At 36.1% G+C, this 24886-nt stretch overlaps 1 protein-coding gene across 1 annotated transcript; it reads left to right on the top strand.

The window, feature by feature from the left end:
• The first annotated feature begins 733 nt into the window (after positions 1-733).
• Positions 734-17589, top strand: LOC150097468 (uncharacterized). The gene is made up of 5 exons (XM_090407435.1): positions 734-822; positions 8482-9423; positions 9828-10004; positions 11369-11482; positions 16486-17589. Exons 2-5 carry the CDS (start codon positions 8518-8520, stop codon positions 17470-17472), a joined length of 2184 nt encoding a protein of 727 aa, XP_090263561.1. The 5' UTR covers positions 734-822; positions 8482-8517; the 3' UTR covers positions 17473-17589.
• Positions 17590-24886: the final 7297 nt, after the last annotated feature.

Raw genomic sequence — 24886 nt, 5'->3', positions numbered from 1 at the left:
TTATCTACTAGAGCTTCGGCTTTCTCTTCATCTTTGTGAACTGTCCCCTTCTTGGTTTGGATAGGGGGTGTGAGTTGCTTTTTAGTGCGGATTGCTCTTAAGAATTTCCATACAGAATCATCTTCAGTATTGATGTTTGCCAATTTGGTTTCCCATTGATGGTTTCTGTGTTTTTGAAGAGCTTCTCGGACCTGCCTATTTAGATTGTTCAATACTTTTTTATCTTGTGGGGCTTTGGTATTGTGGTATCTCTTCCTGGCTTTATTTTTTGCTTTGATTAGGTCCATGATTTCTTCAGGGATACGGTTAGTTGGGTTGAAGACTGATTCAATTGCTTTCTGAATTTGTATGATTAAGTTATTTATTGCTGTGTCAATCTCTTCCTTTTTACTGATATTGGGTACCGGACCAATATGATCGGGAAGATCGCAATGTTGTGTAGATTTATCAAAATATTGAAATACAAATGATATTTATGACATCAAGTTCATAATTCAGTTGTAACTAGATTATTGTAAAATTCGTCCACCTTGGTAGTAAATTCTGCAAAATATAGAAAACTAATTAAGACCAAAAATGTTTTTTATTTCATTTATAATAAAAGCTATTATAAATATTTTTCAACGACGTAATTGAGCTGTGCACATGTAATGAACATTCATGAGATTGTGGCACGCGCCTTATGACGTTTACGCATGCACTGTTCCAATGCAATTGTGCTACGTTGACACAGATAGGAACGAAGCCATTACAACGTAGGCTTCAAAATAAAACTGAATTGTGTGGCAAATAAAGTTGAAAGGGGAAAAAATACTATTGAAGGTAAGAATAGATTTTAAACTAAAACTTTACTAATGCAGATAAAAATTTGTAAACTATTTCATATTAGGAGGGATTCTTCCGCTTATAAGTTTAAGCCTTATTGGCTTAAACTGAAGTTTTTACTGTCTTAGTAAACAGACGATTTTTAAATGAAAATATTTTATATTTTAATTAAACTTAGGAATACTGCAATACACAATGGTAATTTGAATATAAAAACAAGAAAATATTCTCAGATTTACTTGAAGTACAGAGATGAAATTAATAAATCAAATTACACATAGAATCTATCTTTTTTTTTTTTTTTAATATTTTAAGCCAACGGCATAATTAAATGTTTTATTATTCTTCTTTGTCAATATTGACAGTTGCCTATCTGGAACAATTTTGCTGGCTGTCAATTTTACCAGCTGTCATAACAATAACATAATATAATCCATATTAAATTGCAACATTTTCAGTCACTCAACTCAGTAATATTTAAAAGCCATTCAAGGTGGTGCCAAAATCTCTTAAGCAACTAAAGGATTTAGCTTTTTTGGTTGCTACAATTATATAGTATTTAAATATAAATTTGATTCACAGCTATGAGCAAGTGGTCAGATGAAGTTACAGTTATATTTGGGAAACACTTCACTTTTTACTCAGAATATGTTAAAACTGTATAATATGTTCTATTTTTGTAATGAATTCTATAATGAATAGAATCTATTCATTATATAATGAATAGAATTCTATTTTTAGAAAATCATAAAGGTAATAATAAAATCTGCTGCAGATATTTAATAAAATGATACTAGAGGACGCCATCAGGTCTGTAATTTTCATAAAACAAACGTGTATCAAGTCAAAAACAGGAAATAATGTAGTTTTATTTTTATTATGTCTCATGTTGCGTATTGCTTGACAAAATGTAAGCCTAATGGAATATGATAAGACCAATAACTTATCTCTCTCTCTCTCTCACACACACGCGCGCGCGCGCACGCACACACACACACACACACACACACACACACACACACACACACACACACACACACACACACACACACACACACACACACAGACTATAACTGTGTATCATAATTATCGTTTTAATTGCATTTTTCATTTCCGAATTCAGCTTCACTAGAAAATATGATTCAGGTAAGTGAAGTTTTTTATTTTTTATTTTTTTATTGATCTCATACACAGAAGAGGTTAAGTGACCAATAAACACATCAGTGCCATGTGTCAGGTGCAGATGAGGACCCAGATAGAAGTTTATTGATGTTTTGTTTTCTTTTTTTGACAACTCATGTTGTCAAAAAAAAACTCATGTTGGCAAAAGGGGCATATTTCCAAACAAGTTGTAATTGTTTGGAAATATGGGAGAGGAGAAAGCGGGAGAGGAGAAACAGGTTCACTCTGTTTGCAGTTGTACAGTAAAGGGGTGCTGGGCAGCTGCTGCTCTTGTCTTAACAGGTGCAACTAAAGGTGAAGGTAAAGGAATGATAGTTGCCAGTTCACTGGAGGAGAGACCATGGAAGCACCTGTAGAATAGACACCGTGCTGAAACACTGCATCTATGAGATTGAGGGATCATCAATGAGCCTAATTGCTAGCTTTTGGACAGCATCAAGGATTTTAGGTGCACTGCCCCAAACACGTGAACAGTATTCTAGGCATGGACGATTTGGTGTTATAAAATATCACTTTGAACGAAAGAGAAAATTAGTTTCTTGGATGCTGAGGAGGCTATTGATACGATGCGCTTCTGCCAGGGGAAAGTGGAGGTGAATGTTAGTCTGGTTTTTAGTTATTTTTAATAGATTACGAATTAATCATATTGTAAATAAAATATATTTAGAGATCAAACCTAAAAATTTAGTTTGCATACTAAATTGTTTCAAAACAAGAATAATTTGGGTTTTATTGCATGCTCATGCGCGCTTGCACTCTGTTCTCCGTAATTTTGATTGATTTTTTATTACAAAAATTGTTAAATTTCATTAGCATACTGCATCAATTAGAACTGATTATTAACTTTCGATTATAAATGGTTATATGAAGGTAATATTGTATTTATATTATGAACAGCGTCTATAATTCATGATGTTTTTTGTCCCGGAAAGAAAACTAAATAAAGAACATTGAGGCGGTTTGTTCGGAAGAATTATAATATTTGTCACGTATGTAGGGTTATTGCAGATCACATGTTGGACAATGAACGTAGTGTGCTACGTTCATTGTCTATCACGTGATCTTGATTCAAATCTTCTACAAATACAAGTTTATTTGTATGCATTGCTTAGAAGTAGAGCCTCGGTAGCTTAGAGGTATCGACAGTGCCATTTGGTTGAAAGACCTGGTTTCGAACCCCTTGTAGGAGATGATGAAACCTTATCCAGAAAAACACACGCAATTTACACACACATAGTGAGCTGGTCATAATTAGTAATCGATACTTCGGAAGAGTGCAGTGAAGAATCCCATAGTGTTTTCTGCAGCAATGATAACCCTTGGTTGAAAAGATCTGCGTTTGAATCTCTTTTAGGAAGAGAGGAACCTTATACGAGAGTGTTCATCTAAAGTGGAATTACACAATCTCTGAGGGAAGCAATAGAATTCTCTCACTTCTAAAAATGAAACAAACAGACAAGCTGGCTTCAGAATTCAAGCTTTGACAAATATAGTACAGACTACGGAAATAACGCCATATATTATAAAGTGGGTTGTTTTGCTCGCAACAGGTCATTCGAACTAATACATTAAAGGAAGATGGCATTATGGGATGGGGTAATGAGCAGTGCACTTTGACAGCAGATAATGTAAAGGTACAATTTTAATATTTCCTTTTACATTTTAGCACTTATGGACCGTATTTCTACTCCCTTTTCTATAATGATTAGATACTTGTTTTTATTACAGAATGTTTGTCTTATTTATTTACAATTTTTTTTTTACAGAGAAAAATTAATCGAAGATGGTGAAATCTAAAATGTAAGAAATAATTTTTAGAACAAATTGAAGCGTATGGACCTTTTCATGGACCTTTTCATAATGTGCGCATCAGTTCAGGGAATTCTTAGTAATCAATAATTTTTATGATATAAACTTATTTTAAACACACACACACACACACACACACACACACACACACACACACACACACACACACACACACACACCATTGATCATTTTAATGTTTGCACGATGAGATATACATGTATAGAGTGAAGGGATATTGCACTGGACAATCAGAGTTTTGTTCAACGTGTTAGACTTATCACATTTCATTAGGCTTATAACGTACTAGTTTTCATGTCCTTACATTGAGTTAACTTTGCATTAGCAACACCCACCTAATAGCGCGTTGGTCCCTCTCTCTGTGCAATCACGGCTTACAAATGCCTAGGAACAGATTCTACAAGGTGTCGAACATCCTCCATGTTGACTCGACCTATGTCCGCTGCAGCAACTCCGTCATTTCGCTCTCATTCCCTGAAATCAGCAATTCTCACAGCCAGTTATAGCTTATCTCACACATGCTTATTTGGGTTACAGTCAAAGGGGGGGGGGGGAAGGGAATGTGGCGAATTCGTTGTCATGTTTCTCCAACCACTCAGTAGTTGTACGAACCCGGTGATAAGGTGAGTTGTCCGCACTGTAGTCTGGGTTGATCTCCTGTAGATATGGATGGAGATGGTTGGCTAACATGTTCCTGTGCGTTCACCATTCAGTGTCTGTGGGATGATAACCAACGGACCTAAGGCATGCCAGGAAAAAGCTTCCCAGACCATAACACCACCACGTCCACAGGCCTGTTGAATCCCAACTGTACAACCAGGGAATAGGAATTCATGCTGTTTATGCCAAATGCAAACCAGGCCATCAGCATGGTGCAGCAGGAAATGGGACAGATGTCTTTCTTCCTTCTATCAAGGGTCCCTTGTTGACGTTTTTTAGCCTATGTGAGGCGTTGTTTCGATGCCTGGCCGTCATCATGTGCGCTCTTGTGGGTCTCCAGCTTTGGAACCCCAGGCGAAGCAAGGTATGGCGCATTTGGAAATATGGATCGAACTGTTCCTGGTGGATGAGCGGTGTAACTGCTGCACGTCGTTGCTGAGATACCAGTCGTGACACCCAACACTCACCACTAGGATCAACCACTCGTGGCTGACCAATATGAGCCTTTCTGCTGGATGTCTGTTCATGGTTAATCCAGTCCTGATAGAACCTTGATACAATAATACGGAAGCAACTAACAGGTGTGGTTGTTTCCGAAATACTGGCACCTGCTCTCCTCGCTCCATTATCTGCCCGCGGTCAAACTGGCTCAAAACGGGACGTTTGCCCATTACTGGCAAACTTTTATTGATTACGTACAGAGGATAGGTGTGCCCATTTATAATAGCCACACGTGACGTTGATATCACGTGGTATTTCTTTATCGCACCGAATATATAAATCGGGGTGTATTACTAATGCAAACGCTAAGTCAGTATAGATGTAACGCTTCGCTTATCACATGACAGTTTATTGTTCATATATGGGATATTAAACTTCTCCTGAATAATGATATAGTAAAATAATAAAAATAATCATCATCACTTCTCTGTTTCTTCCTAAAGTAGAAGAAAACCAGATGTGAAGAAACCAGCCAGATTATGCGAAATTAAACACGTGGTATCATTAATTCTTAAAAGTGCAGAATATATTCCAGTTTTGGTATCTTAGCAATTTTTTAACTAAAACGAAATAAAATAAAATAAAACAGACATTAGCTGCAGCAGTGGAAAGCACTTGTTACAATATTCAAATTGAGAAGCTGTCATGTTTCATTCAGCAAATTCCCATCGCGTGATAATGCTGCACAAACAAAAACACCCCGAGACCTTACATCAGTTTCGCACCACGTTTCCTAGCACATATTCTGACCATTGGAAATCCCTTATTCCAGTCGGAAGCTACATTGGAATCTTCTGTCAGTTGGACTGGGGAGACGGATTGTCAAAACCAAAATACCCACTGCATTCTTCCTGAGCAAATAAAAGTTAGTCTTCATTTGTGCTTTCCTCAATCAATCAATCAATCAATCAAGCATTATATTTCTCTCTCTCTCTCTCTCTCTCTCTCTCTCTCTTTGTGTGTGTGTGTGTGTGTCATGTTATCGAAACCGCATCCGATCAATTGTTTTCGAAATCATCGGTAGTATAGTGGACAGTATCACTGTGTGTCACGCTGAAGACCTGGGCTGTATTCCCCGCCGAGGAGGTGATTTTTTTTTTTTTTTTTTTAATTGCTACACACAGGACTAATGACCATTGTTCTGCCACCTTTCGTGTAAACGAACCTGGTCAGAAACAGTAAAAAATAAAAATAAACAAAATATATGGCAATTTCCTTCAGCTAAGTTACGGTGTACCTAAGGTTCACCTAAGGTTAAAAAAAATGTAAAATATAAGCAAACAGACAAGTAAGTCAAGTTAGTGCAAATCAGGACAACTCCGCACGTAGTGCAAGTCCAGGCAACTCGTGGTAAAGGTGGAATAAGCTTTGATCACTATCCTTGGTATTAACCCCTAATACAAAGCACATCCTATGTGCAGGCGCAAACTTGCCTTAGTTGTCTGTTTGCTTACTTGGGAAATAGGATTTAAACCAAGTTTTATTTAAAATTGCTTGGTATCTTTAATATATATTACATACCCAAGGTAAAAAAAAAAAAAAAAAAAAAAAAAAAACCCTTTCTACATCTATCTCTCATCCTGAGCTTTTTAATTAATAAGGTCAAAGCACCTTGTTGCAACTTCTTTAGGTAAAATTTATAAACTCTATATTACTTAAACTTGGTATTTCTTAAGCCTGGCTCCCACTATGAGACCTCTCCGGTGAGACTCTGGCTCTGATTTGAGAGGTTCTGCTTGGGGGTAGGAATTTGCCTGTCTCTGAGTGGAGTCACCGCTGAGATTATGACTCTGCTTGGTGGTGAGGTGAGCCTGCCACTGGGTAGAGCCAATGCTGAGAAGTTCTTCTCGGTGATGGGATGAGCCTGTCACTAAGTGAAACAACGCTGAGTTGGGCGATCTTTCGGGATCGTCTTATTTTTAGAGCCCGCTTCACCTATACAAAGGTAGAATCCGATCTGGGTAGGGGCCATTGCCTTTAATGTATAGCATCATACATTTCCGCTAGGGGATGTGCTTTGCATAAAGGGTAAATACCAAGGATGGTAATCAAAGCTTATTCCACCTTTACCACGCGTTGCCTGGACTTGCACTACGTGCGGAGTCGCCGTGACTTGCACTATGTGCAGGCGCAAACTTGAGTTATTTCTGTTTGCTTACTTGGGAAATAGGATTAAAACCAAGTTTTATTTAAATTTTCTTGGTATCTTTAATATATATATATATATATATAATATATATATATATATATATATATATATATATATGAGTACCAGAAACCGGTCTTTGCATAAAAACTAAATAAATAAAATAAAAGCATGTATTTATGATATTAAACGATGCTTTAGGATCCACACTGATGACCAGGGTTCCTTTATATCCCTCCGACGGCTGTTAAGATTTTTCATTAATCCTACACAGAATCCTGATGTAATATAGTCTCCGGAGCTTTATAAACTTTATAAACTTAATTGCTTTTTGCGATTAACATGTATTTTTTTTAATTACTTTTAATCATTCATAATACCCATATCATTGTAAACCGTATTAGGCTCATTTCGTACTAGAGGGGTTGGAAAGAAAATACTGCCAAAATTGTTCCAGTTGAGCCAAACGTCACCAGAGTGTGCCTTTGTTCATAGTGCTGACATACAATGCTTAAAGCAATTAGGGGATATTTTCGTTTCTGTCGGATAATTATAAATTTCTACAAATAATTACAACTGTTGGGTAATTTATACATGAATAAATATTTCTTACTTAAGGATAGGGTGTAATTAATGTGATATTGTTTAAATAATCGACATTTATCACAAATTGTGTTACATTTGTAAATTATTTTGATACCTTTATAATTTACAAGAAAACCAAAATATTCCCCTAATTGTTTTGAGCGGTATACTTGGGAATGTGAACATCGCTCAAAAAGTCTAACAAGTGGTGCACGCACAGCGTGAAGGTGAAACAGGTGAACATTAAAAACATGGATAAAATAGAAGAAGCACTTATGGATACAAATCCAAGCTGCCAAAGGATGGAGTGATTGTTGGCGTAGTGAATGGATAGAAAATGACAACGAATGCGAAATGCTTTGCGAGATTGCGGAGGAAACCTATCATAAGCAGTCTTACACATCTCTCCGAAATGTTGTGCATTATGTGCAATGTGCTAGCGAAAGATACGACGACTGTGGCCTTTCGGTTGGCTCGTTGTTTTGAATTATATTACATTACAGACCACTATAATTGATATTTAATCGGTTGGTAGCAATTAATTGGATTTTTAGCTATCGATGATTAGACATTTTTTTTATTTCTTTTCTGTCAGAATTATTATATACGTTATCATAATTCAGAGTTATACACAAGTGTTTCGTTATTGTATGCTTAAAATTCATGAATTATGAATTAATCGAACTTGTTTCATTAGATGTAAGCTTATAATAAAACAGTTACTTTAATTATTTTTTTCTTTAATCTCAATACAGGAATACAGAAGAGCTTTAAAATTATAGAACTTCTTGATGTCGTTTTTAAACTCCTTGTCTAACCCTTTGGGAATTGCAGATGAAGAATTCAGATCAGATCTCGAACATCTCGAAAAAGAAGAAGAGTTTCGCAAAAAACTCAATGAGCAAATATCAGAAGGACAAATGGATCTTGAGTTGCTTACCCTATTGAATCTTATGGATGATAATAAAAGTTGGAAAAATACTTCACCTCTCAGTTCAAGTCCTGGAAAGGACTTAAAATTAAAACCTGATATGAAAATATTCGATTCTATAGAACCCAAAGAGGACAGAATCCGAAAAGATGTCTTTTCCATCATTCATACAAAATTGCATGTCATTATAGAGAAATTAAAACAAATGAATACTAAAATAGGCAACATGTTCAAAACCATTGAAGATGAAAGTAATACTACAACATCTATGAATAATTCAAAGGAAAATGGGGATTCTTCTGGCACAGAATGCTCATCTTTATATTCAAACGAAGTGGCCAGCTTGATGCATTCACCATTTGAAATATTCGAACAGTATCGTAGGGAACTTAAAGCTCTCGCTGATTATCTGGATGAAATTGTCAGTTATGTGGATGATAGTAGAAAAGAAGGAGACATGGACTTCGATGTCCCTTTGCATATTTCCGTCTCTGAAACTAAAGGTGATTTGGAGAAACTCCTTAGTGACCAGATGAAATTAAAAATGGATCTGGAAGCAGTGAAATCGGACGTCAAAGGTCACATTTTGGTTATCAAGTACCTAATTGAAATGATGGTGAATGTTCAAGCAAAGTCTAAACTCGAACACATCAAAATGGAGGTATTGCTGTGCCAAGTGAACGAACTGGAATGCAAAGAAGTCGAAAGGAAGGTTATGGATGTGAAAAAAGAACAGTTGGTAGAAGAACTAACAGCCAAAGCCAAGGTATGTAAACGTTAGCGTATATAAATACTGCTATTTGAGATGAACACACACACACACACACACACACACACACACACACACACACACACACACACACACACACACACACACACACACACACACACACACACACACACACACACACACACACACTAGTGTACCAAGAAGCAAGCTTTGCCTTTATTTCTTTCTTACCCCATATACAAAAATATACACAGATTCTGGTATTTTATATCTAAATGCGTGTTTCAGAAATACTACGAATCGTAACTATAGCAACTACTACTTTATAAATAGGTGAGATAATAATACTTGAGTAGGTAGATAACATGCACAAATTTCTCAAAAAAAAAAAAAACGAAACGTAATTTTGTAATTTTTCTATTTGACTTTGTTAATTTTAGGATCTGGAGAAAAAAATTCAGGATGCCGAGCAAGAAAATAGTCTTCTGAAGGTAAAATGCGGAAATTTTGAAGATTTGCAACGTGAGCTGGCTGAAATTAAACTTGCAATGATGGGGAATGGAGCCGATAAAAGAGATTCTGAACAACCTATGGAAAAGGGGACAGCTCAATTAGAGGTATTTGAATATAAATAGAAAAATGAGTCTATGTGTTTTATCTGGAAAGATTTCCACGAAAGATTGGAAACCTATAGTACTGTGGTTGGGCTAAGGATTTTTTTTTCTATTTTTGTTAATTTTCTATTTTTTATTTTATATTTTTTACGTAATTGGGAAACCCTCTTCTAGAAACCAAAAAACATCGAACTTTTTAAAGCAACGTCAGGCCTGGGATAAGAAGATTTTCCACCGAGCGATGACATACATTTCCCACCTAAAGACAATCACAAACATCCAGAATCATTCAATTGAATGACATTTTTTCGCAATTATCAACAATTCTTGGAAATTACATAAAACACAACTCCTTTTGTCAGCATAATGAATTACATAATTTTTTTTTCTATCTCACCGCAAATGGTGGCAGACCTAGAGTACATGAGCACCGTTGGTGATATAAGAATTTGATAATTCTCAAACTCTGCCTCTATAGGCACCCTACGTGAAACTTTTTCAAACTGCTTCAGGTTTCCAATAAGCAAGATAGTGGTCTCACACAAGGAGAAGAAATTCGCTTTTCACATAACATTAGACATCTATGTTCAAGGTGAGATTTGAATCCACAATCTGTGTTGGAGAGCAGTAGAGCAATCCACTCCTCCAACTACGCTGGCAAATATAACCATTTTCTAAGAAAATTCAAGTTGACCTTCCTTAAATTATGAAATAACTCAAAGGTATATAAATCGAGAATGATGAACCCTCCCCGTTTATCATTTCCATTCAGTTAACCATAAATACGGTGTTATTTTGGAACCGAATTTAGTCTATAGCTCTGTTGACAGTGGAGATTCATTTTGCTTGGAAGCAACCGATTTGTATCCCGTCTAGTTTGTTAAGTTAGTTGGTTTAAAGGATGTTAATCGGTTTCATACTTTGTTATATCCTGCAAAATAAGACAAATCAATCTGAGGCCACACTACGCAGTTTACACCCTCATACACCCTTGGATTTGATATTGGCATCGAACTAGCTTAAATGTTTTTTTTTTACTCTGTAGTAGAATTATTTGCCTATGGATATAAAAGCACTGGTCCCACATGGCACCATTTTATTAAAACAGTGATAAATTATGTAAATAATAAATATCATAATATTAGAACATTGACACGGGTTTATTTAATTATTAAAGTATTTTAATATTTTCACTATGATAGCTGAATACCAGTCATATTTAGAAAATCTAGTTTAAAATGTCTGCAGGGGCCGATTGTTGTTTTAGTTTCCTTAGTCGAGTTTTAATTTAGATGAAGAAAAAAAATATTTAAAAATAAAGAAACATTATTATATGTGGCCATCCTTTTTTGCATGTTGTCTACAAGGAAATCCAGAAACTTCTGTGTGAAAAAGAGAAGGTACACGCACAAATCGACAATATTTTAGCTACTCTTGGTAAGAATCATATATCATCATGCTGTTTCCTGGATATGTCTGAGGTAAGTAAATGTTCAAGTGGACAGTAAAAATAATATAAGAACGAAAATTGGACATGATATAGCATGCGTAAAGTACATCATCATAGCTTCTCTGAATGTTCCTTAGAATCCTCTACCTTCAATTTAAATCCTTCCAGTTTATTCGTCTTATTCAAGTTGTACAGCAATAGTGTTACAAAGTACAATTTTAAGATCGGTATCTCCCAGTTTTTTTAATGTTAAAGGATATTGTCGTCTTAGAGAGAGAGAGAGAGAGAGAAATAAAATAAATCACACACACACACACACACACACACACACACACACACACACACACACACACACACACACACACACACACACACACACACACACACACACACACACACACACACACACACACACACACACGGAATTAGTCGAATTGAAACTCAGTTTTGAAGTCACAATCAGATTAATACTATTGCGATCCCTTCTCCCCCCCCTCACTGGGTTTAATGTAATTTTTTTAATAACTTTGTAATCCGCAGATATTATAAATATGAACGCCTGAAATGAAAATTCTCACTAAAATAAATACGAGGATAAGTAATAGATGGAGCCAATGAATTCTAGACTAAATACAAGGAATTTGTAATTTGCTGTTCTTTCAAAATATTCTGCTTTTATGTTCATTAGATTTCAGTACCAATCTTGATAAAGCATTTTTTATATATCATGATGTTAGCAAATATAAGTGCTTGAGACTTTATTTTATTTAATTTTTTAAGTTCATTACTTTCACAATACATGCGAGTGGTGCCGTGGACAGAGGGTAGCATAGAGGCAGCCTGCCTAACGCCGCCGTTTAATAAAGGGGCTCGTTCAGCCATATTGCGGTAGGGGCCATATTACGGCAACAAGATATTTTACAGCTATACAGCTTTTAGTTTAGTTTATGTTCTTATTATATTTTAATAATAAAAAAAAAATTAAGTGGCTTGTGTAGCTCAGTAGAAGTGGCGTTTGCACTCTACGGCGCTTGACCGCATGAAGAAAGGATTTGGTGGTTCAAATCTAGTCGCCGACTAGAGGAAATTTTTCTCAGCCTTTTTTCGACTGGTTCCCGAGTTAGTCGATCTCTGGCACGGGCTAGCAGGTGTTTTCTCCCGAAAAATCGGGTTTTTCGTCCCGTAAACTCAAGAAAATCGACCGTCGAACCCACACTATTTTCAGACATTAAAAATATTGTGTTAGGGTTAGGGACCACAGGATGGCGGAACTAGCTTGCCGACTTCTTCATTGCGTATCGATGAATCAGTGATAGCCTTGGGCTAGCTATCTCTCTGATTGGCTACCAGTGGAGATTGAACTGCCCACTCAGTCTCCAAACGTTAGATAGAGTAAACTGCCCCGCTTACTCCCTATACGGGAACAAATAAGCGTTAACTGATTTTTTTTAGCTGATAAAAAAATTAAACTCATACATACTAAAACTAAACATTTTAGAACCAGCTTCTTAGATCAGCATTTCTCAAGTGTTTCCCGGGGATACGTGGCGATTTTAGGCTATGTATCATTCACGCATGGAATCATTATTAAGGGGAAAAATCTTAACCCCTTAACATACAAAGACGTCTGTGACACGTCTTTTGTTTATTGCACCAAAATTGATTTTGAATTTTGGTTTCACCTATAAATACAACCGAATATAGACGCTAGACAATCTTGTGGCTATTTCCTTTCAGCCGAGAAAAGTTGCCAACGTCGTGTATCGGCTATTTCGTTTGCGCAAATTCATCATTATTTTTCAAATAATGATGAATTTGATCCAGCAAATCACCCTCGCCCAAAACTAGCCCAACAAATTGGCAGAAAAACGACCGCTTTCTGATTTTTAATTGGAACGTTAAGGGGTTAAACTGATTAAAAATTATTTGCGAACAGCAATGACCCAAGAAAGATTGGTTAGTCTAGCAACTATAGCGATAGACGCAGACATAGCTTATAATTTAAATTTAGAAGAGCTTATAAACAGTTTTATCGTGCGATATCCCCGTAGAGCAAATATTTAATTATTATTATTATGTAATTAATGTGTAGTAAAGTAGAGCCTGTGTAGCTCAGTGGATGTGGCGTTTGCCAACCACGGCGCTTGGCCGCACGAAGGAAGACTTGGTTTCGAGTCTAGTCGGCGACTAGAGGAAATTTTTCTAAGCTTTTTTCGACCGGTTCCCGAGTTAGTCGATCTCTGGCACGGGCAAGCAGGTTTTTCCTCCCGGAAACTCGGGTTTTTCGTCCTGTAAACTCAAGAAAATTGACCATAGAACCCACATTATTTCAGACATTAAATATATTGTGTTAGGGTTAGGGACCACGAGATGGCGGCACATTTGAGCCGTCTCTCTTCACTGAGTATCGCTTAATTAGTGATAGCCTTGGGCCATCTATCTCTGATTGGTACCAGTGGAGATTGAACTGCCCACTCAGTCTCCAAAAGTTAGAATAAAAAGGCGTTAGCTGATTTTTTTTTGTAATTAATGTTTCTCTTGTAATAAAAAAAAATAGCAATTGGAGATTTTTTTAGATTTTTGTCTTATAATCCATCAGGGGCGATATTTAATTGTTTGCCTCAGGGCGCGATCTAATCTGGCGACGGTCTTGCATGCGAGCTTTAAAATGCGCCTACATATGAAGCAGAACAAAATAATTTCTTGTACGAGGGTGGTCTGAAAAGTTCTCGGGTTGGACCATAGATGGCAACACTATCGGCAAGATTTTATTTTTCTACGTTGGTACATCTGTCGTAAGCGTCCATGTGAAATTGCAAGTCATTCTATCAAGTAGTTGATTTTATACAGCTGTCTGAAGCAAAAGTGTTGTCTGCATCCCTTGACATGGATAAAATCGAGTATCGTGCGGTTATAAAATTCTTCGTAAAAGAAGGTTTAGCCCAACGAAATTCATTCGAAGTACATAAAAGTTTATGGGCACTCTTCTCCTTCCTTTTCAACAATTAAGAAATGGGCTGCCGAGTTTAAACGTGGCCGTACCAGCCTTGAAGATGATCCACGTGAAGGACGTCCAAAAAAGTGTAACAACACCAGAAATCATTGATCAAGTGCACGATATGGTATTGGATGGCCGGGGAGTCAAAGTGCGTGAACTTGTTGAGACTAGAGGCATTTCAAAAGAACGTATAGGATATATTTTGCACGAAGGATTGCAAATGAAAAAGCTTTGCGCAAGATGGATGCCGTGCTTGCTCACAACAGATCAAAAACGAACTCGCATGAAAATCTCTGAACACTGCTTGGAGCGTTTTAACAAGAATAAAACTGATTTTCTGCGCCGATTTATTACTCTGGATGGGACTTGGATTCACCATTGCACACCAGAATCCAAACTGCAGTCAAAACAGTGGACAGAAGCCAGTTGTTCACACCAAAGAAGACAAAATTGGTTCTATCAGCAGGAAAGGTCATGACATCAGTGTTTTGGGATAAAGGCATTTTGTTTACTAATTATCTAGAAAAGGGTAAAACAATAACCGGGGGATATTATTCCGATCTTTTAACCAGACTAGACGAAATAAATCGTGAGAAAAGGTCCGGTTTGCAAAAGAAAAAAAAATCATCTTTCATCAGGACAATGCACCTGCCCACAGAGGTGTTTTGGCAATGGGAAAATTAAGGGATCTGCAATATGAATTGTTGGAACATCCACCGTATTCCCCAGATTTGGCTCCCTCTGACTTCTGTCTATTCCCAAAACTTAAACTCTTCCTCGCTGGTCAGCGTTTTTCTTCGTCAAGAGGTGATTGCAGCTGTCGATGGGTAATTTGCAGATCTTACTGAGAACCACTACAGTGACGGGAAAATGGCACTGGAGCATCGCTGGAATAAATGTGTTAGTCTTAAGGGAGATTATGTTTCAAAATTATTCAAAAAATAATTTTGAAATTATAAATTCGTTTTTTCATTATTAGGCTGAGAACTTTTCAAGACCACCGTCGTATATCAAAATAAGCAGCTCGTTTAGCACTAACTATTATTTTTGGGGGGAGAGGGGATTCAGGTAAAAGGATTACATTGATTTATTTGAAATTTATTATTTGATTCCAAAAATAACTGAATTTCTAAAAATAAAAAGAAGGAAAAGAAGGTCTAAGGAATGTATGCACACATAACATATGATTTTTAACAATTGTGCACAAATTGCTCTGATGTCAACGATTTAGTTAAAGATGAAGCAAACTCATTTGCAACGAATAAGAAGATAAGTTCTTTGCTGAATTTGAATGTGGTTTTTATCTTCCCGAATATGTCAACCTTCATTGACAAACTGAAGAAGAATCCTGAGAACTGAACTTTCGAAGCCAAGTTTCACTGTCTATCTTTCTGAACAAGGAATGGAGATTCGTAACTATGCTTTCTTTAGTGAAAAGATTACTGAAATAGTTAATATCTCAGCAAAACCAAAATATTCTGAGGATTTTTTATTGGAGCAAAATTACATGTTTTTGAAGTAGCCTGCAAAAAAGCGTATCCTGTTCTACTTTATTTTATTTCAGCTTTTTTATTTTTTTAATCCACTAAATAGTGTTTTATCCTTGTTATCAGTCTGCTAACTTCTAACTGCTAGCTTCTATTCTGAAATAATCTTGCTTTGTTTCATCAATAGTGAAGTTCGGTAGCTGTCTGACTGAATGCATCATATAACATAACAGTATGATGTCATCAATGATTTTCTTACTATAAAGATGTGTGACATATAGTAGTCAGTGTTCTTAAGGGGTGGTTTATTTCAACAGAGAACAATTCTTTAGACCACTTAAGATATTGTTAAAGATTATTCAATCTCATAACTACGTTTTATCCTAAAATTGATAAAGCTATTTACAATATATGGTGAAATTACTAAGATATTTACGAAGAAAAAAAAAGAAGCACTACGTTTGTGAGATTAAGATGCACTTTTTGTTTTTGTCTCAACCTAATTTACCTTTCATTTTGTCTTAATTCTGAGCTTTTTTTTATTTACAGCAAAAGAAGTCTAATGAATCCGAAGACTTACCAGAAGTGAACATTAAAACTGTAGATATGTCAGGCAATGGAATCAAAACCACCGACAAACTTAAGTTACAATCTCCTCCGACTTTGGCAGTTCAGGTCATGAAATCTATGCTTGGTCAGTTTCAGTTCGACAACAAGGTAATATCAATTGCTCTTCTGGAAAAGTTTAAGATTCTGGAAAAAATATTCTTACTGAAAATGGCCGAGGACATCTCTCAAGATCAAAAAATCAAAGAACTTTCTCAGAAAATAAAAGAAATGAAGGATGAACGCATTCAGTTGCAGCAGGTTTGTGATAATGAGAGCAAAGATGGGGATTCATTAGTAAAAGAAATTTCTCAACTGAAAACTATACTAGAACAACTGCAATCCAAAGTTGCAATCATTGTAGAAAAGAAAAGAGAAATCGAGAGAGAGATTGAAAAAGAAGCGAAGGGCAAGATGAATGAGTTAAGAGAGAAGTTGTCAGTCATCCAAAAGAAAAAAGAAAGGGAAGAAAAGTTAAAGAAAACCGGTTTCTTTCTTTTTCCAAATATCATCACGGAAAAGGAGAATGAACTGAGCAAGCAGCAGAAATCGATGGCTGTGATGAAAAAGGAACTGCCAGTCAGACGCGTTTATGTGGCGGAAAGAATAAGACAAATTCAAACCCATTACGATCATGCAATGAAGTCTCTGGTAGAGAAAACTAACAGCAAATTATGCAGTCTCGAGAAGGAAAAACAGGAAATGAAAGCTGTTCTGGAAATGAAGGAACGAGAAAATAAAGATCTGAAGGAAAAGCTACATAACTTAAGATCGATGAACAACAAACTAAGCACTGAAGAAGAGGAGAAGAATATAAAGAATATCGAGTCGGATTATCTTCCCTCGTATGAAACAGAATTTACAAGACAGGAGAGCATTTTCCAGGAACTAAATTCTAAACCCGCATTAGATGTTAATACTTTATGGTAAGAAAAGAGAAATAGTTATAGCCTAATACTCCAGTTTTTTTTTGAGTAAATGAAATAAATTTCGGTGAGTATTAACGGAACTTTCCAAAGTTTGATAAAAAGATATGTAAAATTGAAATTTTAATAAACTCACATTGAAGAGTATCTGTGTGTTTTTATTTTAATGGACAATAGGTTAAAGATTTGATCTATAACCAAACATAACTCTGATGTTATACTTGACATCCTTCACTCAAAGCCAAGAATTTCCCCATTTTGAGACGGAACTAGCTTCGGAAACTTAGTTGTAATAACAATCCTTTACTCACTGACTACACTCTAAATCGCAAGCTGGTTGACAACAGTATCACATTTTCACGCACTGTCAAATAATAAGAGTATTAAATACTCTTAATAGAGGTCACCGATCAAGAGTCACCAAGGCACAACGTATCTCTTGGACTCTGCTTTGAACCACACACACACACACACACACACACACACACACACACACACACACACACACACACACACACACACACACACACACACACACACACACACACACACACACACACACACACACACACACACACACACACACACACACACACACACACACACACACACACACACACACACAGAAAATTTTATTTTTCGCGTATAAATAACCAGCCATCTCAGCAGCTGTTAACTAAAAGGCTTGTTGTCCTTTGTTAAGGTTTTCATCTAACCTAACTCAATTACCCTGAAGTCGACACCAAAACTGTAAAGGATCTTTCAATCTTAACTTGTTGATTGAAACTGAATAGATTTTGCAATTTGCATTCAACGTAAGTGTGGACAGGAAGACACATTGATTTGATAAAAGAAGTTTCGATTACTGTCCTATTACCAAAGTAATATTCATAAGAGAATTTTAACTAAAGACGAGTTATCCGGTCGCATACTGAGGTGGAAGGATTTTTATGCTAAAATCAGTGGTGGTGGTGTTCCTGCAAAGCACACACACACACACGTTCGTAATAATACATGTAATTCACAGACATGATATTCTTCCCTTCTCATATAGCCTTATTTGTTTGATGTAATTGTAGATGGCGAATTGCTCTAAGGTTAGAGTAACAATCAGTTAAGCACACAGCGATGCCAGTTGAGCCTGTTATAAGTTGGTTGTAAGACTGAAATATATAGTTCATGATTATTATTAAGATAATTAGCAGGGATGTCATTACTTTAAAACTAGAAATACGAGAATACCTTTTCTTTTTTTTTAGAAGTTTTATTTTTTTATTTTAATTATTTTTATTTCATTAATAATAGTTTCCTTTGTTTCATGCCTAAGTTAGTAGCCTCGTAAATGTTCCCATTTCCATAGTAATAATGGAAGGGTTCTGTTAAAAGCATATGAACCGTTCATTTGTGAATCAACCCAATCTTGAGTGACAACCACAACACTTTAGAACGCTCTGAATTGGGTTCTAACTTACACTTCAAATCGTAGGAAATTACAGTTATTTTGAACTGAAAGCGAGCAAGAGAGGGAGAGAGAGAGGGAGAGACAGAGAGAGAGAGAGAGAGAGACAGAGAGAGAGAGAGAGAGAGAGAGATTTTAGCTCGCCTTACCACGAAGAAAATTGTCACATCTCAACACGTTGAAATTATAGTTTACAAACAATACCTAGAATTCCACAGAACTCCCTAAACATTGGAAAAATAAATGATTGTAAAAGATGCTTAAAGTACCATCGATGTCTGCACACTCGTATGTTAGAACTGTTACAACTTACGCTAAATACTTGAATTAGATTCTCATGAACGGGGAAAACCTCAAACTTCTTTCTTAGCTTGGTTTGGATGAAATTCGGAATGAAGCAACTACGGCTGTGAGGCCACAACATTTTTTCTGTTAATTGCGTGTGGGTGTGTTCTCCTGCTGGTTTGAATGTTTTTGTGGGTTGAACAACTCTTCTTTCTGAAGTGAAATGCGCTGTTACTTGACTGGGTTTCCTCTGTAGTTTCAATCAGGAAAAAGAAAAAAAATCGGCTTTTCTTAAAATTATTCTATTTTCTTATGATATTAAATTACCTTCAGTTGAAAAAAGTCCTCATAAAAGTTTCTTCTGTCCAAGATGATATTCGAACGCAGTTTTTTTCCAAGTCCTTGACGCTCTGCTAAACTTCATCCAAGAAGGCAGATGAAACGCAGTAGAAATTTCACGCATTCATTCATTTCATATGTTGTTTAAGAAAAACCGATTTTTTTCTTTTTCCTGATTGAAACTACAAAGGATACCCAGTCAAGCAACAGCAAATTTCAAAAGTACTTCCTCAGTGTCATAAATACTAATGTTCTCTAACAGTACGATTGGAAACTGGTTCTTCAGTTACAAGTGTTGTGGAAAAAAGTAAGATTCGTTTTTCGCTGTATAAAATGCTATGACCCTAGCTGAGATCAACTAATTGGTCAGTGACATACTTCTGAACAAGACTTTCTCTCACCAGGATTCAATCCAATTATTTCATGTAATAATAATAATAATAATAATAATAATAATAATAATAATAATAATAATAATAATTTTTAAACTGTAATGACATTTTATTTATCATCATACAGAGTATTTACATATATACAATAAAGTATACTATTACATTTTCTCTTCAGTACAAATGTAGGACAGTGATTTTTTAAATATAATTGTACATACTTTTTTTTCAATATCAATATCATAGCTTATTTTTATACAGCCTATTTACATATGCACAACTTTTTTAATATCAGTATCTTCATTATTGTTATACATTTTACTGACTGTTTTGTTACATAATCTGTATTCTTTGATTATAAGAATTACGTGTAGATGAGTGAGGCAAGTTAATCCTACCTACTTCGAAGCTTGGGTTAGCTTTTATGAAGAAAGTGGGATTTAGCCTTCACTGTTTATGTTTGTGTTATTCTTTATGTATGGGATGTAAGCATTGAATGTTGGTGATTTGTGATGTGTATATTAGTGTTAATGGTATATTAACTTTGTTAGTATATTTTCCAGAGTTCGTGTTTTAATGTTCTGTAGTTATCTATGTGTTTTAAATTTCTTGGTAGGTTGTTGAGTTGCGTTGGTATCTGATATGATCTCACAGAAGAACCGTAAGAGTTGTTGAAGGGTGTAGGGATGTAGAGAGTTGTTTTAGGTCGTGTTATACGATATGTGTCTCTGTTGTTTCGATACGTGATGTTGAAGTAATACTTTTTTAATATCATGTAGTGTTTCAGGTTTTTAATGCTCAGGATTCTGTGTGTCGCCATGTGCTGGTCGGATGTTGGTTGTTGCGTGTAAGGTGTCCAAATCACTGTTGACAAAATTTTCCTGTGTAATGTTTCTAATTTTGTTAGGTGGCTGTTTGATGTGTTTGCATAGACTGTTATATCGTATCTGAGTAGAGATTCGCAGATACCGTGATATAGGAGGTTTTTTTTTATGTTGGATGGAATAATGTCTTTTACTTGGGAAAGTTTTGCTGCGATGATCCGGAGTTTGGTGTGTAGGTATTCTATATGTTTTGTCTATTTAAGGTAGGAATCTATATACAGACCGAGGTATTTTGCGTGTGTTATAGGTTTGATTTCGGAACATTTGCAGGTATTTTGTTGTTAATGCAGCTGTATGTGTGACAGTGTATCGATAGTGGTGCGGGGCGCATGATTCTTGGGTTGTATCATCAACATCTGTGTTTTGGTGGCGTTGGTTAGAATTGCGTTTTGGTAGAAGTATGTTGTGATTTCATTTAGGTCTTGTTGTGCTTTGGAGAGAGCCGTGTTGATGTCTGTGTGGATTGCTAGTAGCGCGGTGTCATCTGCGTACTGAAATATTTGACTTCTTACGGCCTTGTTATGAACATTTACTGTATATGTTGAATAGAGTGGGTGATAATATGGAGCCTTGAGGAACACCATGTTTTATTTGTATACCTCGGCTGTGACATGCACCTATTTTTGTTACTTTTGTTCTGTTTGAGAGGTAGTTCCTGAACCATACATGCAGTGTTCCTCTTATACCTATTGAGTATAATTTGGTGAGTAGTATGTCATGTTCAAGTGTATCAAATACTTTGGTTAAGTCAAGCAGTATAAGGACGGTGTACTTGTTTTTGTCGAGAGCTTTTTTTATTGTGTGCGATGTCTTCTAATAAAGTGGTGGCGCTTTTTTTTTCTGAAAGCCGTATTGGTTTTGTGAGATGATGTTGTACTTCTGTAAATAGTTCTGTAATCTGGTGTATGTTATTTTTATAGAATTTTTAAAATGACTAGTAGGGTAGCTATTGGTCTGTAGTTCTGAGTATCGTTTCTTTTATCGTTTGTAAATTGGCGTAATTATTGTGGTTTTTAGTTGTTGTGGAATAATGCCAGTGTAGAATTTTATGTTCACGAGTCTCAGAAGTATTGGACTTATTTGTTCAAAATGTGTTATAAGGTCTGTGAATCTTATTTTGTCTATTCTTGGTGTGGTCTTTGGTTTCAGTTGTAAGAGTGCTTCTTTCAATTCCTGTTTTGTTACGGGTAGAAAATACATAGTTGTCGTTGACTTTGTATCGGTGGTTTTTTGTTAGTCGTTGGTAGTTTGTCTTTTCTGAGTTGTGTGATATTGTTTGTGAAGGCATGGTTGTATGAGATTGCTATTTCCTCTTGGTTCCTGTCCTGACCGAAGCTTTTTGCAATAAAATCTTGTGCTGAAGTTTTCTTTTTTCGAGTTACTAATTCATTATTATTATTATTATTATTATTATTATTATTATTATTATTATTATTATTATTATTATTATTATTATTATCATCTGAGACCTCCAGGGAGTAAAGGACTCATCGAGGGAGGCTGTAAATTACCCAACCCAGCTATCATACCTTCCCTTAAATTCATTTACACTAGATGCACTCTCTACCCGTAAGGACAAATTATTGCACTCACTCACTGCTCTCTGGGAGAAAAACCTAGCTTTTAACCCTTTCTTGACTGCAAATAAATTTAACTTCCATGGATGCCCCCGTGTTCTCTCCCCACCTTCCATATAACGAAACATTTCATCAGTTGAAATGCTATGACACCCATTCAAAAGTTTATAGACCTCTATCATATCACCCCTCTTTCTCCTGTTAACCAGAGTCTGTAATCCACATACTCACGATCTGTCCTCATAATCTAAATCCATAATATGGATATAATCTTTGTAACTCTTCTTTGCACCCTTTCCACAGCTTCTTTATCTCCTTGGAATCCGGAAGACACATCTGCGCACAGTAATCCAAGTGTGGTCTTATCATAGCCTTATAAAGAGGCAAAATTACTTCCTTATCCTTACATGTCAAGGTTCGCTTCAACATAGCAATTATCCTCTGAATTGTATTTGCAACTTTTGCTATGTGACCTTTGAACTTTAAATTCTTATCCACCAATACACCAAAATCCCTTGCCTCTTCAGTTTCTTGTAGCATAACCCGCTAATATAATATGTCGCTGGAACTCTAATCACGCCAAAGTGCATACCTTTATTCTTACTAACATTAAACTGATAGCCATTTTTGTTTGCCCAGATTTCCAGTCTATTCAAATCATTTTGTAATTGCTGAATATCAGTAGTACCCTTGATTGCTCTGTCTATCTTCGCATCGTCATCAAACATTTTCAAATCTGATGATAGACCCTGCTTGAAGTAATTAATGTATAGATTGAACAATAATGGCCCAAGGACTGAACCCTGAGGTACACCACTGGTTACCTTAAATCTGGCAGATTCACACCCACTGTATGCAACTTTTTGATATCTGTCTCTCAATCATCCCCTGATACAAATCAATAGATTATGTTCCAATCCCATATTCTTTAGTTTACACAACAGCCTATCGTGTGGTATCCTATCAAATACCTTAGAAAATTCCAACATTATCATAGTGTATCCATTCCCTTTATCCAACTCGGTCGTAACATTGTTATAAAAAATGAGCAAGTTGCTAAAACATGACCTACCTTTAGTAAACCCATGCTGTTCCCTGCAGAGTATAGAATACTTATCTATCCATTTCTGTAGCGAGTTCTTACCAACTTCTCTAAAATCTTCACTACCACACCAGAGATACTAATAGGTCGGTAGCTAGACACATCAGTTTTTGCAGCACCCTTGTGCAATGGAACTATCATACATTCCTTCAATTCCTGTTGTATCATTCCTGAGCTGAGGCTCAAGTTATACAAATATGTGAAAGGCCTACCCAATTCAGCTGAACATTCCTTTAACAAACGGGCAGATATTCTATCTATCGCTATTGACAAATTCTTATCCAGGTTATGCAAAAGCTCTTCAACCTCATTTTCATGAACCTCTAACTCTTCATCCAATGTAGCAGTAGCACCATGCACCATGCTACATACACCTGGTTGGTACATCTTAGTAAAGTGAGCATTCATTAACTGACAATCTCCTTAGCTTCCGACACTCGTGTACCATCTGCATTCAATAAAGTTTTTCTTCCACATTCATTCTTTCTTTTGCTTGCGGAATAACGATAAAATTCTTTTAGATTGCCTTTAGCATGGCCAATTTCTTTTCATACTCGGTTTTAGCTTTTCTCACAATACTCTTTACTTTTCTGGCCTGAGCTTCATATATTTCATAAACCCCTCTCACTCTTATTCTCATGATATACTCTCCACATCATCTTCTTCTTGTGGATCTCCAGCTTAATAAGGCTGCACATCCATTTCACTCCCAACCTATATATTCTTCGAACACTAGGGATACATTCAGATACCGCCTCATTCAAGCACTTTTTCAAAGATTCCCATGCATTGCTGATATTTTTTCCATTTGGCAACTGACATCATGGGACCATGATATCAGTAAGATAGTATTCTAAGTTGATCATAATTTCCAGCTTTGTAATTCAGCAAGTAGCCTAATTTAATCGGAGCTTCAATAAAAGTAGATACTTCCCAAGAAAGAACAGCATGATCACTGTCACCAATAGAAATATTCTTGACAAAGATCCCTTCTGATGCTATGAGCAAATCCAACACTCTTTGACCTTGAGTTCCTTCTTTCACATGCTGCTTGAGAAAGTTATCTCGCAACAATTCAATAAATACCTGTTCTTTCCGATCATGAGATTTCTCTTCTACCCAGTCAATGTTTGGAAAATTAATCACCCATAATGATCATTCGCTTGGTACCTATAAGGCGAAATTGGCGATGCATTTCTTCGTCCCCTACAACTGAGCTGCCAGGTCTGTAGCAACACCCCACCATATATTTCATTCAGTTAACCTCCACTTCACAACAAATAGACTCAAACTCATCGTTACATGAGGCATTGTTACCATTATTGTTTTCTTGTATTTCTACCCTAACTGGACTTAAGTCATTTGATATCATTAGTTGTACTC

The sequence above is a fragment of the Typopeltis vanoorti genome, chromosome 17 (genome assembly GCF_054136105.1).
Source record: "Typopeltis vanoorti isolate ZY-2024b chromosome 17, IOZ_Tvanoo_1.0, whole genome shotgun sequence".
In the NCBI taxonomy this organism is placed as follows: Eukaryota; Metazoa; Arthropoda; class Arachnida; order Uropygi; family Thelyphonidae; genus Typopeltis; species Typopeltis vanoorti.
Note: the sequence above shows the minus strand (reverse complement) of the source record. Positions and strands in the feature narration are given on the sequence as shown.